The 17960-nt window shown below is 35.5% G+C and overlaps 1 protein-coding gene across 7 annotated transcripts in view; it reads left to right on the top strand.

Moving 5' to 3' along the window:
* Nucleotides 1-17960, top strand: part of DMD (dystrophin) — a 721719-nt gene that overhangs the window by 248072 nt on the left and 455687 nt on the right. For all 7 annotated transcript variants that reach the window (XM_072414251.1, XM_072414268.1, XM_072414235.1 and 4 more), the window contains 2 exons: nucleotides 1011-1158; nucleotides 3517-3666. In XM_072414251.1, the coding sequence (XP_072270352.1) occupies nucleotides 1011-1158; nucleotides 3517-3666 (298 nt within the window). The remainder of the gene's footprint in view (nucleotides 1-1010; nucleotides 1159-3516; nucleotides 3667-17960) is intronic.

Below are 17960 nucleotides of genomic sequence, written 5' to 3'. Positions count from 1 at the left end.
TTTAATGCATGATCGCCAGTAAAAAGCTGTCGGATAAGCGCGGCTCCGTGCGCGAGCTTTTCCGGTTGTTGAATAGCGCGATCGCGCGCGATTCCGGATCGCTAATACGAATGCGCGACCGATAATCCGATTTTGCTTGATGAATCAGGGGCAAAGTATAGTATACAGAATAAGAAGATGGGGAATGAGGAACTGCTACTTTGTTGTAAAGAAAAAGATAGCGGGGAATAGGAAACATGGCATGGTGTATAGAATAAGGAGATGGAGAATACAAAATTTACAATGCTGTGTGCCGAATAAGGTGGTGGGGAACAGCACAGTACAGTACACAATATAAGACAGTGGGAATACAAAACACAGCACAGTGTATCATGCAGTGCATACATATATATATATATACATATATATATATATTGGCTTTACTACTTAAGCTGTTTTTTTGTAAGATAGGCATGCAGCGGGCAGAAACTAGATTCCCCTATTCCACTATCCGCTCCCTCCAGCCTTCATGTTTTGCACAGGGTCTAAAACAAAGCACTTTTCTTGCTCTTTGAATGGAGACCTTTTACTATTGGCTTTCTGTCTGTCCTAAAAGCTTTCTGCTATTTTACCTGTGGTTTGAAGAAAGACGGATGGCAGGAATGAATCTGGTAGACAGTGATAATTTTTATGGAGGTTGGCGCTGCTACAACAAAAGACTAGGTGATCTTGGGGAGAGTAACTTGTGAGTTCACAATGTCTGTGAGTTGGACACATGTAGCACATATAATGCTCCCACAGTTTCCTTACCTTATAGTACTCTTTAGCTACTAATATGTGTTGTTAAGTGAGAAAGAAGTTGTAAAAAAGCTGCTAGCCTAAAGACACATTTATTACAGGAAACAAACAATGATGTATAATTACTAGACCTGAAAAAGCTAAGCAGTAATTTTTTGCTGACAATCAAAAGTCCTGCTCTAGTCTTAACTTGTGTACAATCTGGTAAAATCAAGTTTGCCCATCTTTTTCAGACTAGAAGAGGAGAAGAAGAAATTATACGGACTTCAGGAAGAATTAAATAATTTCCGTGTGTGGTTAGAAGATGCAGAGGAAATTGCTAGTACACCAGCAGAACAAGGAAATGAGCTTCAGTTAAATGAATTACTGGAAAAAGTCAAGGTATAGCTTATTTCATTTTTTTTAATTGTTCGTACTTTGTTGACAGCAAACTAAACTACGGTTACTTATCTTAAGGTGAACCTGTGCTTTACTACTGCAGAGCAAAACATGTTAACATTAATTTAGCTTGTACCTCCGGTATGGATTCTGAATGGCTCAGTGATGTTACATAGACATCTTAGGCACACTCCTTTAATTGTCAGGAGTCAGGTGTTTCCTTTCAAGCTCTTAACAGAGGAGCACAATTTTAATTTCCTTACTTAAAGTGTAACAAGTTTTTTTTCAACCTGCAAAAAATGTGGCTTTTAGTTGGGCCTGTTGTTACAGCTTCCACTGTATATATGCATCCCTTGCATTACAGCTATGATTGTGTTATGTGTTTACCCTTCTATGCTTGCCCATTCACAAAACAAAGCTGAAGATCCAGGCTAATTCTCCGGTATGAAGTGGCTTAGAAAAAAAGGGCACTAGTGACTATTAAATAGTTTGTGGTAAGAAAGCATAAGATCACTAAGATCAAGGCCAATCTGACTGAGTTTCACAATTTCGCAAACCCTTCTCAAAGTTCAGTAACTTTGCATTGCATTCTATTAAAGTCAGTGGGGCAAATCTTGTTTTTCAATTCTAATCATTTGTAGGCCTAATAAATAGGGATGAGCGAGACTGCCTCTCCTACAAATGTGGGCGAACCGATTTCGCTAAACCATCGGAAGTTTGAGAAAATCATTACGATCCCTGGCACTAGAGGTTTTTTAACCTCTAGTGCCTGGGATCACAGTGGATTCTCAGGGCTGCATTCATTTATGCAGCCCCGAAAATTCTCCTGTTTGCGATCCCCGGCACTAGAGGTTAATCACCCTCTAGTGCCGGGAATCTCAGTGGAACTGCAGATGAACTCTCAATGGAGTTTCTCAATTGAAAATTTATCTGCAGTTCAGTTCCCACAGTAACCGGGCTGATAAGTACAGCCCGGTGACCGTGGGAACTGAACTGCAGATGAACTCTCAATGGAGAAACTCCATTAAGAGTTCGCCTGCAGTCACAGCTGATTGGAGGCTCTCGCATGCCTCCTCCAATCAGCTGTGACCGCAAAGTTCCCATGGTCACCGGGCTGTACTTATCAGCCCGGTGACCGTGGTACCTGAACTGCTGATGAACTCTCAATGGAGAAACTACATTGAGAGTTCATTTGCAGTTCCACTGCGATCCCCGGGCACTTTTTTAAAAAAACTTTGAGCTCGATCGGTGAATTTACACTGGCCATTCTCGCTTACAATTTCGATAAGCGAGAATGGCCAAATTTGCACCGAGATCGAGTTTTAAAAGCTCGCTCACTCATCCCTACTAATAAGCAAGCTTTTGGCTTTATAGAAAGCACGTTATATATACTAAATGCAAAGAAAAATGGACAATACCATGGGGAGGTAAACCAATACCAAAAAAACTGTATTTTGCAATAAGGCCCTGAATTAGCACCAGTGCTCACCAGACACCAGTCCCGCAATCTAACACCACACTCTTCACCTATAGCAAACCCCCGCTTAGCCTCAGAAGGGTAGTTGCTCCTTCCTAGCACGTGTTTGCCCCCAGGACTTCTGTGGGCAAGGGATGGCACCTGACAAAAGACTGACAGAGGACCAGGAGCCCACAGATGATGCAAATCCAAGATTCCAGCAGAGGCAAGTCTAAAATACTTGGCCAGAGATCATATCGCTACAGCAGGCTATAAAGAGGCTAAAAAATCCCAGCAGCCAATGGCCACACGATTGCGCCAGGGACCAATCATTTCCTAAAATAGGTTTCAGCTGCACATAACCTAGTAGTATTTGCTGGGGATGCTGAGAAAGTACATCTTAATAATGGATTGCCAGGCCAATAAGCGTCTCCTAACACTCTCTCTACAAAGATTTCTTAGCTCTTTCTAACAGTTTCTAGCACACATTAGAGGCATAGCTACTGTAAATATGCACTTTTAAATAATAAGGGCTAGGGTATCCACTCCTTCAATTTATTGGCTCAATGCAAAGGCTATGAACTATGTTATAGGCTGCTCCTTATTGTTGAATGTAAACCTGTGACTTTTGAAGTCAAACTTTTGTGATACACAAATGCGAGGGATTCACTTTAAACCTAGGAAAAGGTGAATCCACTATTTCTTACCAAACATATTGCCTAATATTTATTTTTGGAATCAACAGCAAAGGTTCTTGTGTAAAATCCACTATAAGCTACACCTGTGTTATGTGATATAAGTAAAGACCTCTCTTCTTCCTTGCTAGACCTGCTGTCTCTCCTGTCATTGAATTATGCCTTATTTTGAAATAGCAAGTTATTTAACATTAATATTTTATTTTACAGTTTAAAATTGGTGAACTTCAGCCGCGCAAGGAATTGTTAAAACAACTGAATGAATTTGGAGGAACAGCTATAGGAAGTGCCACAATAGCTCCTGAAGAAAAACGAAAAATTGAAAGTGGCCTTAAGGAGGCAAATCAGCGCTGGATAAAGGTCAGTAGATCCATTTTTCACCTCAAGTAATAAACAATACAATTGTATGTTTATTATTAATATTATTATTAATGATATTCTGGAATGGGATTCATGTCTGGTATTGTGTTAATTTTAAGTTTTACTAATGAGGTTGAGATATTCTCATGTTTGAATAATCATAATTGTCAACTTATATCTCAGTAAGTTTTTAGGTCAGTCTAACCTTATGTGATATGTTAGTTATAGATATGACACTTGAGCATGGAGATATTTATGATTTATTCCTGATTTGGATTTTGTTGACATAGAAATTTGGGTATTCCCATCCACATTTATACATTCCATCACTTCCTGTTCCATCTTTCATAATATAAAATGAATACATCAGGGAGGGTTGACAAAAGAAGGTTCGTAAACCAAGGAACTCAAGCACAGATATCTCAGCACTAGACTGCAAGAGGTATAAGACTTTGTTAGGTACTTTACCTTTCCATTACCTGTCAAAGACTGAAATAGATGGACTTAGTTTGTTTTTTTAATAAAAGGTAACACGCTGCTTAATTAAACTTCAAGAAGATGCTAATTAAAGCTGTTAAGCTACGGCATACATTTTCCTATATATATTACTTGTTGGGAATTCAGTCACTGTTAAAGCAACATTTTATTTATTTCTACCTAGTGTATCATAATGGTTTCAGTCTACACTAGTAATTCACTTATGTCAGCTTCCATGGTTTATCTACTTGACTAATGATTGCTCTGTAATTACTTTGTAAACTTTAGAACAGGTCTGAACTAACAACTTTTTTTTAACTAAATAATGTACTTAACTGGCTCAGCTAAACTACCACAGATAACATTTCAGAACACTAGAAACATCACCTGAAATGGCTTGTAGTAGCCATGTACTAACAATATATAGCAAGCGTTATTTACTACCATGATTTACTATAATGATTTATAATCCACATATAATTACAAGTGTAAACAAACTACTGTGTACAATTCTTGCCCATCTTATGATATGATATGAAAAAGAACAACTTGGTTACAATTAAAAGACACAGCAATTTCAGAGGAACATGCTATGTCACTTTTTCTGAGTTTTGTTACAAATTTCAAATACAGGTAATTTCATACATGGCAAAGGTTTCACAGAGCACCGTGGGCCAACTAAAAATACATCACAGCAAACAAGTTTTGTTTTGCAGCTTTGTTTGTGTAATTAAAATCTTATACTGAACATTCTGATAAAGGCTGTTCTAAAGATACATTCAAGTTCTGAAAAAAAAAACAGCTAAAAAGTAATAATGCTACTAATGTGGATGGAGATTGTAGCTTTCCTAGGCAGGCTGAATAGAAAAACATATAAACCTTATATTAAATACTTCATATTTACCTAATTGATTATATTTGATAACTGCTCTTATTTGTTTTTTTAAGTCATACTCATAATCAATTTCCTAGAAATAAGCCACTCATCCCCATTCATGATCATATTTCAGCTATGTATGACCATTTCACTATCATTGTGCCAGCCTCTAAGTATGCATTCCACTTCTGCCCTAACCCCAACACTTTGCTTACTATGAGAAATGTACTGGAGACTACTTCAAGTGCTGCCAGACACAAAGGCCCTTATTTACTAAAGCTCTCCAAGGCTGGAGAAAATACACTTTTTTCAGTGAAGCTGGGTGATCTAAAAAACCTGGAATGGATTTCCTAAAATTATTTTCTATTTGCTAGCAAATGTTTTGAATCCTGGACCAGATCTATCCCAGGTTTGCTGGATCACCGAGCTTCACTGATCAAAGTGTATTCTCTCCAGCCTTAGAGAACTTTAATAAATCAGGGCCAAAGTACTTTGGAAGAGGTACTTGAGTCTGTTATTGTATATATACATTACAAAAGAGACTGTTAAGGTGTCAAAAACATATTAGATACCCAAACATGGTGTAGTAAGAAATTTCTGGGCCCCGTAGCAAAATTTGGAATGCCCCAATAGCACCCCCCAAAAAAACAACTACCCAACAACCTTAAAAGGAGCCTTTGCACATGTTAAAAGACCTTCATAGGGCCTTTTTGCATTCCACATTCCCATATGCAAAATAATTTATTGGTCAGTGAGTGAGGGTGCCCCCATCCTTAATGCAGAAGTGCCCACTTGGCTGCCATATACAAATACAATTTACAACTTGGAAATTACATTTTAAAAGTAAATACTTACACAGCTGGCACTGCATACCAAATACCAAATACCAAGCCAAATTCCACTGAAAATCACCTTAACTACCACAGCTCTGTATGTATGTGCAGTGTAGCATGAGCATCCTCACCTTCCTAGACCCCCCCCCCCCCCTTCTGGCACAGGCTCCAAGTACTGTCTGAAATAACCTGCTGTCAGACTGCCTTCCACAACACAATGACAAATTAGGGATTACACAAATTATTATGCCACAGCTGACCCCTACTGGCTCCCTTGGCTTCAAGCTCAATATCAACCACTATCATTGCTTTGATTATCACCACCGGGCAAGGGTGATCAATGCAGGAGGTCTGGAAAAGATTCAACACACACCTCTAGTTGTCTCTGCCTAAAAGCAGAAGTGAGTTGGGACCATTTGGTCCTAGCTCATTAGGAATGCTAGTCATAATCCATATAGGGGATTTGTTTTCCCATATATGGGCTGCTAAAACATACCCCATGGTTACATCCCCCTTATCCTAATCACCAAAAAATGGAAGAAACCTAGCCTGCGTCACATAGTGCCCACTATTGTACACTCTACAATGTAGCAAAGCTTTACGTTTATTGCTTTCACCATATGTTGAATTCCTCCATAAATGCTTAAGAAGCGATGTTCTTTAAATGTATTTTTGTACAGTAAATTGCTTTGCTCAAATGAAACTGATTAAATATGCACATTGCCATTTCCTTCTTTGACCTGAAAACCTTGCAAAGAACCATGCAGAAAAAGAGCCAGTTTTCAGTAGCAATTTACAGTACATCATGTATCCTCTAAACTGAAAATACTGAGTGGAATTCATAAATACATAACTGTGTTATGCCAACCAGTCAGACAAAAGTCATCAAGATGAAATAAGTTAAAAAATACAAGCAAATAAAAAAATCTGTTATGTTAATGAAAAAAAAAAGTCTTTTCATTGGGCTCACAGCTGCAGGCTGATTACCCCCGACAGCATGGCTTCCGTTACTTCATCTAAGGGGGGCGGTTTTTCACAGCTGTTGTAAACCGTTTAATGGCCTCTAATTAAAATGAATCATTCTTCCTAAAATGATATTTGCCAGTACAAAAGGTGTTTTCATTTTCAATGTGAAAACCACGAAGCAGTAAATTACCCAAGAGAAGGTATTGTACGGTAGATGACAGAATTGTGTCAGTTTTCATTGGATTTTGATGGAAGGGAAATGTCATCTGAGTCTTGACCTTGCAGGTGACGTACTTAAAACTACCTCCTGCTATGGCAAGGGTTTTACTTTTACAGAATGATGGCCTACAGCAATAAGGACAAAAGTCACATGAAAGAATAGAAGTGAAACAACATACAGAAAGATTGTCTGACTATTATTTCAACTCATTGTTTTGTAGTCACCTAGTAGACCGACAGTCCTGAGAAGTTCTAAATGAATAGACTTTTTTTTGGTTAGTTATAAGATGAATGGACAATGGCTATTCTGTATATTTGTTCTACCTTGTACATGTGTACTATTCCTTGTTTTCTTCTTTTAAGAAATCTTAAAAGTGTTTTTGTTCACTAATCAATATATATATATATATATATATATATATATATATATATATATATTCTTGAAATGGAGGGATTTTGTGTCTTTTGGATGGAAAGTAGGGGGGAAGGTTAGGGGATGTTAAAAAAAAAAAAACATCGGGTGTGTTATTCAACAAGTCTGAACCTTGAAGAGTTGAAGAGTTATCCTAAAAAGGATTGTGTTTTAAATTTGTTACAATAAATGCTACTTTTGCAAGAATGGCCTTTTTTTCCATTTGTTACATTTTTGCAATCATCAACACACTATTTATGTGTGTGTGTGTGTGTGTCTATATATATATATATATATATATATATATATATATATATATATATCAATTTTCTGTAATCTCCTTCACATTACTACTGGGTGAGGGAGTTCTGTTTCACTATAGGACACTGTAACACATGGAGGCTGCAACTCAAGGTATAATCCAGAAACCACCGTTACCTTCCATGAATCATTAGTAGTAGAGGAGATCCACCTTTTGTTGTTTGGAAAAACAGTTCTTTTATAAGTTCTTTTACTTTATATGTTGCTGCAGTTTTGCTTTATAGATAACATGTCTCATGCTTTTGGGTAATAAATAATGCTAGTATGAGTTTACGAAATACAGATGTGTCAAATCCCTGCTGAAACTTTCTGATGCCTGCATGTATACCTGTTGATTCCCAACTAGTTTTTGTACTCCCACAGAAACCAGGGATCCATGGTATACAGCACTTCAGGGTTTCTTCCTCCACCCATTATAAAAGCTCTAGCTCAACCCACTAGCAATTGAGGATTAGCCAGAATTGTAGTCCCTGCACTTTGATTTAGTGTAAAGTTGAAGTTTATTCTTCTTAGATTATGCCTTCTCTGGTTTCTCTCCTCTACCATTTCCTTTTTCATTACATATCTTAATTTAGAACCAGTGACATCACCACTTGGTCTCTGTGCTTCTCTATATAATGCAGAGAAATATTGGTTGATGCTTGATTATGCAAAGTTTAATAAGAGTAAGCACCGGAGAGGTGGTTCACTTTTTAATGCTTTTAAAGTTTTGGAAAAAGTTTGTTACAGCATCTAAAACAGTCGAGTTACTTTGCAAGATGAACTTTCACAGAGCTTAGAGAATTACGAGAAGCTGTGTTCAGCTTGAATTCCCTATTATGTGCAAATAAAATATATATTTTTTCTTGCACATGATGGCTGGATGATTGGACTAGTCAAAGATTGCATTATTTAATATTAATATTATTATTATTATAAAACAGTATTTACTAATATTTGTGAACATTGTATTATCATTTATTATTATTAATAAACATTATTTATATAGTGCCAACATATTGTGCAGTGCTGATTTATACTGTCTAGCTACTAGATACCTATGTCATCCATAATTTTAGATATTTAATTAATAGTTATTGAATAGATAAAATATATAAGTAAAATATTTGTAGAGAAAGGTAAATGAGTAAAAAGAAAACTTTGAACTGCAGGGGAAAAAAAGGAAATTTGATCATACTTGTTCGGTTTGTGCTTATGTATACTTATAATATGTATGTATACTTTATGAGCTATGCACCATGTGGCTTTATCATCTGGGCGATTGGCTATCTGCTATTTCTATACTAAGCATGCAATGTGACACAAGGTTTAGTGATAGATTCAGTTTGTGCCATATACCACCTGCAAAGGCACATAGCAGACCAGTAATGACTTTCTTACCTTTTATGTGCTGTAAATGGATTGATAGATTAGACCTGGGGGCAGTGAACCATGGAATAAGAGGTTTGCTGGAAAGGGTTTATTACTCTTTAATGTTATTCTTGGTCTGGTGTCAGCCAAGAAGGATGAGCTAGATTATCAGAAAGTAAGCTGGGTGCCAGAACAAGCATTCTCTTCATTTATCCCCCTTAGCCTCCAAGACATAGACTTCATGCATCATAAAAGTTATGATAAGTGTTTGAAGGAGGTATCACATACCGTTACTTTTTAATATATCTTCAGCCTTTTTGTCCATTTTTGTTACTGTGTTTATATAGTTAGAAATCTAATCATCTGTTAATAAAATAGTAATTAGGTGTACAAAAATGTCTTTAATTTACATGTGTTAACGCAAGTGTGGTTAGTGTTTGCATTATATGTTGCTCAAAATATAGGATGTGAAATGATTCATCTATTACTTTTAACAAGACATCTGTTTCTGTTTAATTAATTTGCACGTTGGCCAACAGATTTTGAAAAATTTTCAGTGAACTGCTAATTTAGGAGGCATTAATCAATTAAATGATATGCTTCAGTATGCAAACTGGTTAAATCATAGAGGTTTATTCAATTAACCCCTAAGTGACATACACACGCACAGGCCAAGTTCTGTATAACTGATAAGCAATAAAAAAAAAAAACCCTATGTAGATCAGGTGAACGTTGGATAAACAATGAAACACCTTATGTAGGGGATTCTTGTTATTTTACATATATGACAAGATTGGTGTTATGTTCATACTTTTATTTTTAAATTCATTCCTTTTTATGTTGCATATTTGGGTAATTTTTTGCTATGTATTCTTTGTTTCACCAAGAAAAGTGAATACATGACAAAGGTCTCCAAATGCGCTTTGGCTTATCTTATCTGCACAGAATACAGGCAAATCTAAAGCTACGTACACACTTCCAATTATTATCGTTGGAAAACGAGCGACGAACGATCCTGCACGATATATATGAACGATCGTATAGCACCGATCCTGCACATAGAGATAACGACACGATCGTTCGTAGATATTGTACACACAATAGATACGATCGTTTGAAAGATAGAGGAACTATGTGCACGACAGGAAAGTGAACGAACGTTCGTTCATTACGCATGCTCAGCCCATGGACGATCAACGAACGACCGTACACACGAACGATGTTCAACAATCGTCGTCCAATCCGATCCGCCGGTCCGGTCGTTCGTTTCCAACGAGTTTCCTCGTTCGTCCGCGTCGTTGGTTACTTTTTTACGAACGATTTTTTGCCCAATCGATCGTTCGTCGTTCGATTGGAACGATAAAAATTGGAAGTGTGTACGCACCTTAATGCTTGGGTCCCCCCCCCCAATATATCTCCACACCTCCACACTCTCTCTTGTCACTCCTAAGCCATTGTGCTATTTTTTTATAAAAAATTACATTGTTTCTATTTTTATAAAAGCCCACTGACAGCACCTTAGTCCTTTATGGGCAGGCAACCCGTGATGATGCAACTTTCACGTATGTATGAAAGAACTGCATTATCCAGATACTACTTGTACAGAGTAAACTTACAGAATGTATACTGCTCTATCAGTATTAAACATATATTTTTTTACCAAAAATTAAATACCATACTTTAGTGGCAGAAGAGACATGAAAAGTCTGTTTTTTAAAAATATTTATAAACTAGGAATGCTAGAAATTCAGACTAAAGCTCTGCTTTAAATAGAAGGGCACACCAGTGTAAAACAGTTTTTTTTTTTTTTTAGCACAAAGGAGGTAGGAAAAGAATAGAATACATGTTAAACAGAGTCCAAAACTATACATGTTGGTTGAAAAGGAGAATGTATAATACATATACATTATACATACATATAATAAGCATACATATTTACATATTTATATTACAAAAAAAGAATGTAGCACATTTTTATATCTGAAATTACCTCTTTAATAGGAATGACATTTGAGTTTGTTTTAGCTGAAGTTTAAGTGTTTGCCTTGTACAAAAGCTGCTAACTAAACATGTAAACATCTGCACTCAGCACTTTATATATGATGAGTATAAATGGTGGTAATGGCATGATATCTATTTGCCATAACCTAAAGAGTTTTAACAATAATTTTGGAACAATGGTGAAGCCTTTGAAAGGGATGTTTCCATTCTGGGCCTTTGCACATGTTGCTGGTCCAGAGAGAGAGATAACCCTTCATTCCAGTGTTCAGACTCTTACATACTTTTAATAAAAGAAACTAGATAGGCTATGTTGCTCATTATAATGTTCCTCCTAATAGTAGAAAGACTTACAGTGTAGGACTTTTGTAATATGGTGTCTACATAGCCAAAATGGAACCACTTTTTTGTTGTCATGCATGTAAAAAAGTAACTGTAAAATGGGCAATAGTAAAACTCTCTTGAATGCTTTGTGTTCCAACACTCCACTTAGAAGGTTTCACCATCTCTATTTATACTTACATTTTCTCTATTACCATGACATTAATATTTTTTTAAATTGTAATTTGAGCATACTAGATTGAGACAGAGATAACATTCATTCTCACTAATAATGTTAACTGCATAGCTAGTAAAGATCAAAAACATTTGCATTGCCTTTATGGCATTTCATTACTCATTAAGTGATATTTTTGCTGAGAGTAAAATATTGTGCATAATTGCTTTCACTGTGGGTGTGGGACATTAGCTCAACATGAAAGTGTGTGTAAATATCAACACTAGGATAAAAGCCAAGTGAATAAAATCAGTCTTCATCCTACCCATCTGCATCATTCGTGCTGAGTGCAGAAACAGAAGGGGCTTTGGTCCATAATGTGCTATGCAATATCATTTATATTTTATCCAGCAATGGGTTTAGAGTATCTAATACTGGTATTTGTACAGAAGTACTGGTAAGGGTAAGGTTCACTTGTACAACCAGTTACATTTTTATTCCCCTACAACATTCAATGTTTAAAGTAAACATAGGCTTTCTTTAAAAACATAGGGAAATGGTAAACGGACAAATCTGTGTATCTATGTAATGGAGTTTGTAATGGAGTTTCTCTAAATTTTTTTTTTTAATCAGCATATGCTTGTGTTACTCTAAAAATCAATTGGTTTTAAAAGTTTCACTTATTGTGTTACCATGTAAACACCTATATATGTATAGTAACATTTTGTAAGAGTTGTCATTACACCATGTAATCTTGTAAATTTATTTCTGTACTAATTTAAACATACATTCAATGCTCATTCAAATACATTCAATAAAGTACACCTTTCAGGCTATTAGTTTAATGTGCCTGTTAGAGAGTTATCTAGATATAGCATAAAACATGGGATAAATAAGTCATTTAGGAAAGGTTCCTTAAAGGCAATGCATAGCAATTTTATATAAGTTTTCTTGATTGGCTTATAGTGTGAAAAAAAAGACAGGGGTAGACATAGGAAGGTGCAAAGTGTGCCACTGCATGAGGGCCCGGACACTCCTTAGGCCACAGGGGCCTAAGTCACTTTTGCAGAGGAATTCTTAGTCAGTTCTGCACAGGTGCCCACTGTTGGCCACATCCCCCACAGCTCTGGGAGAAGCTCATGATTTACAGAATTGAATGAATCATCAGATCTGTGTCTTATCCCTTAGCAGATGGTTACATCAGAGGATTTACTCCGAATGATTGAAAGGGAGCTGCAAAGCACACTGAATTTGTGGGTGTAGGATTTAGTGATAAGCTCCCACACTACCTCCAAATTGTTGGAGCTTTGTCTGTCAGATTATGGAGGCAGCTGCAGTTAATGTAATGGTATTGATAGATGCCATGTAGTAGCTCGAACTTCTTTGCCTTTTTAACTTCTGCACAACTCACTTGGTTTTGTTGGAAGAAAGTCTTCAATTTGACAATTTTGATATTGATTGCAATGGCTGTTTTCACAGGATGATTGTTTGTTTTGTGTGTGTATATATATATATATATATATATATATATATATACACATGTATCTTGTCAACATGCAGTCTGCATTAGTACATTGTATGGCATGTTATCCATCTCTTGCCTATAACAGTTAATACAATAAAATATTTTTCCAAAGTTATGTTTATTTAAGACAACTTTATTTTCATAATAACTAGTTTAAAAAAAGAATCCAACTAAGCAATTGTTTTGCCTGTAGCAAGGGGCATACTATTTGTTTTTTCAGACACACTCCATTAATTGCAGCATTAACAATTAAATTCAGTCATACATTATGCATACCATATATTTCAAAATGAAGGGCTGTTCAATGCTCCACTAGATAGTACATCAGTTACATTAGCTGAGTTTTATTACACTAAATGCACAGCATTGAAAATGACGGATGTAGACAACATTGCTTACCCTTTTTTAACATATCAAAGTTTCAGGAAGAATAAATGTTTGAATGCGTAGTATTGCAATCACTTGTTATGTTTTTAATTTCTGTTGGAAATTAGTTTTTTTTTCTTTTTTTTTGTTTTAAATCTGCATATGCTAAATACAAATTTAAAGGCTTTTAAAACTTCATTTAGTGAACAAGCATTACCTAAAGAATAAACCAAAATATTTAGAAACTTTTAGTTCATTTGATTTTTTAAAGCACACAAACTCAGAATGAACTTTTCTGGAACTTCTTGTGGTCCTAGACTTCTGTGCATGAATGACATGAATAAATCCTCAGATTTATTGTGTCATAGGCACTCCGAAACTCTAGTTGATGTGTCAATAAGCTCCAACATCACCTCTGTTTTCAGTCAAATTTATTATATATATATATATATATATATATATATATATATTACACAAACAAATAAAATATAACATATTAAACTTACAATCAGTATTTTTATTGAATCTCATATTAATGTGTCCCAACATTTGTAATGAATACTGAATCCACGCAAACAAATTGGGTATGTATCCACCAAAATACTTGTCATTTTTTCATTTATTAAATAGGAATGTACTCATTGACCTTGACCTCTCTAAAACTTACAAATGGTTTTTGCCAGGCATGCGCTATACTTTGTTTTGCAGCCAACAGTAAAAATGACAAAATTTATACTGATATTAGTCATGACTGCTAGGTTTAAGATGTAGTAATGCAAATTATGGCTCTCTAGTAAGGCAGATTTTAGGCAAAGTTTAAAATAGTTTGAATATTTTCATCCAAAATGTGGTTAAAAGTGGACCATATATAAAGGCAATCTTCCGGAATTTGACATCCTCTAAAACAATATCCTGAGTGTGTAGTGTGTATGTACCAATCGTATGGGTGTCAAACACCATCTAGTCAGGAACCTAAAAGCTGATTCCAAGGAGAGAACATTATTTGAACATTTAGAAATATAGGACCATATTCTATGCCAGTCCTCTTCTGACTTTTCAACCCGAAGATCTCTTTCCCAATGAGAGATATAGTGATGCTTGTGTGGGTTGGCCAAACCATTGATTTCTAAATATATATTTAATTTATACTTTATTAGGTTTAGAAGATGTTGGAATACAAAGAAAGGTATGTTCGAATAGGGTTATGATGTTCAATTTAATCAAGGGGACACTGCCACAAGATAAAATCCAGTGTCGTAATTGCAAATATCTAAAAAATTCCCAAAGAAGTGCTGAATGTTTTTCTCAAATAACAGACCCAACTAAGCACAGAGGTCTCCTGCAATAAATCAAACACTGTAGGATATTTATTAAGAGTCCAGAGGTAAGTGTGAAGAAATGAATCAAGAAAAATACTTCAAACTATTAAAGTATTAGCAAAAAAAGGGACTTTTTGGGACGTGATTGTGGTGGTAGCACAATCACTTCTTTGGAGACTGTATGAGTTTCATTCCTACCACACACATTCCTACCTAATCACATTTTACACATATACCAGTAATACTTCTGATCCCTTTTGCCATACCTGCCTTTTGAAGACAGATCAGTTGTGTATCATATTTTTATAGACCAGATCTGACTCATAAAGACTTCTAAATGGAAACTTCTGACACGTTTATTGCTAGAGCTGGCTTAGGACAAGAAAAAATGGATGATTGAAGACAGAAATATGACCTAATCTGACAAATCCGGATATCCTGATTTATGTTGTGAAATTTAATTGAAATTGTCAGGAACCTGGTAATCACAATATGAATGCATATTTAGATGAGTTGGAAGAATAGGTTTTATGTATGCAATAAATGTGGTAAAAAAAATTGGCACAAACAGCACAATGGCCTGTCATCATGGACACAAAAATCTTTAGCTAATCTTTCGGCAACCATTTGAATCCATGTAAAAAAAAGTACAGAATTTCTCCTAATTTATTGGCAACAAAGTATATCCTTGTCTGCAACACCAGTTTGCAAATAGCTATTTGATTAGAAAACAGTATTTCTCTGTAAACCAGAGTTGAAAAAGAATTACAGTAAATACAGTGTGTAAAACTCTCCAAATCTTTTCTTTTGTTTACATTTATCTTGAGATATAGTCATTTTTTGACTGAGCTTAAGCATAACACCCAAACCAACATAGCAGAGCTCAGGCTTGAAGGTAAAATTTAGCCTGGAATAACTAACAATTTAGGAAGGAAAACTGCTAGTTGATACTACGTCAATTGAGCTACATCTTTTGTTGAACACTTTGATATACCCATTCTGGCAAGAGAAGTATATGTAGTTGTATACCTCCTCAAAAAATTGATATGGTATGCCAAAGGTACTTGACATAAATAAAAAAATCCAAGAAACCTGAGGCTTTTGCAAGACTTGATTGTTTTTTTAAGAGAGCATGTATGTGGCCCTCTTGGTCATACCATTTATATCTGGCTGCAGGGAAATATGTTTTGCTTCACATATATCCATAAAAAAAAAAGAAAAATCATAGCCTGAAGAAGAAGTTGTGAGCTCTGTCAATGAAACAAGCTGTGAGGAAACAATTTTTTAAGCATGTCAGACACCCATTAAAAAGATATATTAAAGGGTTATTGCACATTCCAATGACAACAATAGATTCCTGGACTGTCTTTACCTGTTAGATTTAGTCTTCTTGATTTCCCATAAATTTCACAAGGCACTAGCAAAAAAATGTAAACGATGGGCACTCTGATCAGTAACCCATGGACATCTGTAAACACATAGCTTACCATATGGGTGATACAGTTTTTCCTGTTTACCGTAATACACGTATAATTGTATATATTATACATGTGTGACTATAATGTTTCAATGTTGTTTATATATATATATATATATATATATATATATATATGATGTTTAGTGTTTATGAAAATGCTCTAAAAAAAGAAAAAAAGTAGTTTTTCTTTTATTACTTTGGATATATATATATATTGGGATTGGCATCTAACTAAGGATTTGCAGGTTCAATGCTTGCATACACAGATTAAATCTGTTGGCTATTTTGTTTTACAGAAACCAGTAAAAAGAAATAATTTTATTATCATAAAGCAATATTAATTCTTTAAAATTTTATGGTCTTCTGTAAGAGTACAAACCATTCTGCTACAGAAATATGATTCAGCTCTAATAGTTACCAATACATTTCGTGACATTTACCATAAGAAGCAAGGATAATAGAGCTTTGGAAATGTTACTATTACAGTACCCCAAAGCAATTGCAAGAATGGTAATGCTTTGCCTGGTATGTCTGGGGACTTTGAGCAAATGTCACAAAACTATAAAGTCTTTAAATGAGACTTTGTGGCTATATGAACTACAGGGCACTAACTAGCCATCTATAAAACCAAAACATTAGCTATTCTTGCTGATTGTGGACTGTTTTTCAAACTATTCAAAAATGGCAAGGTATCGGAAGGGAGATCACACATTATTCTCCTGTTGCAAGATACCTACTTTTTATCCTAGTAGAGAATTCAGCTAGCTAATTCCAGTCCTGATCTAGGCACTTTTAATTCTACAGAATGTTTTAGAATAGACCTGTATTTTCAGTTGTAGGAATTGAAACCCTATAGGATCCATGTAATATTTGTATCTCAAGTTTAATTACCATATATCCTGATCTAGAAATGAGAATGGTAATAGAATTCCTCTAACTAAAAAACAATAAAAAAAACAAATGTAACATGAGACCTTATCTGGCAAACATCACTGCTATGATTCAGTCCGGACATTGTGAACTATCTAGTTCATAAGTCAGCCTTCCTGGTTCAGCCTGACTTAAAGTACTCATAGCAGAAGAACCTTTAAATACCTGCAAACTAAAAAGCATTTTTTCACTTAGTATATTTATCTGGAATAACTAGGGGGGATTCCTGGTACTTGAACTCTTCCTTCCCCGGAGGGTGCATTGCTTATTGCTTCTGCAACCTATCTGTCCACCCCCACTACTGGACAAGATACAGGTCCCAATAAAATATTATTCTTGTCAGATACTTCTCCCATTGGCCCTGATTTATTAAAGCTTTCTAAGGCTGGAGAGGATACACTTTCATCAGTGAAGCTGGGTGATGCAGCAAACCTGGAATGGATTTCTTCAAAGTCATTTGCTATTTTCTAGCAAATTTTTTAACTTCTGGACCATATCCATTCCATAATTGCTGGATCACCCAGCTTCACTGATGAAAGTATATTCTCTCCAGCCTTGGATAGCTTTAATAAAGTATTTACCACCTATAGCAAGATTGTGTGTTCTTTTTCCATTCTGTCCAGGTACAGTACAATTATAGCAGTACCTGTATTGTATGGACAAAGGGTGAGCAGTAGCTAGCTCAGCAGCTTCATAGCATAGAAATATGTACTGCTGTATTTTTTGGA

Source organism: Pyxicephalus adspersus, chromosome 1 (assembly GCF_032062135.1).
Source record: "Pyxicephalus adspersus chromosome 1, UCB_Pads_2.0, whole genome shotgun sequence".
Taxonomy (NCBI): domain Eukaryota; kingdom Metazoa; phylum Chordata; class Amphibia; order Anura; family Pyxicephalidae; genus Pyxicephalus; species Pyxicephalus adspersus.
The sequence above is the reverse complement of the archived record's forward strand: the minus strand, read 5'-3'. Positions and strand labels throughout refer to the sequence as shown.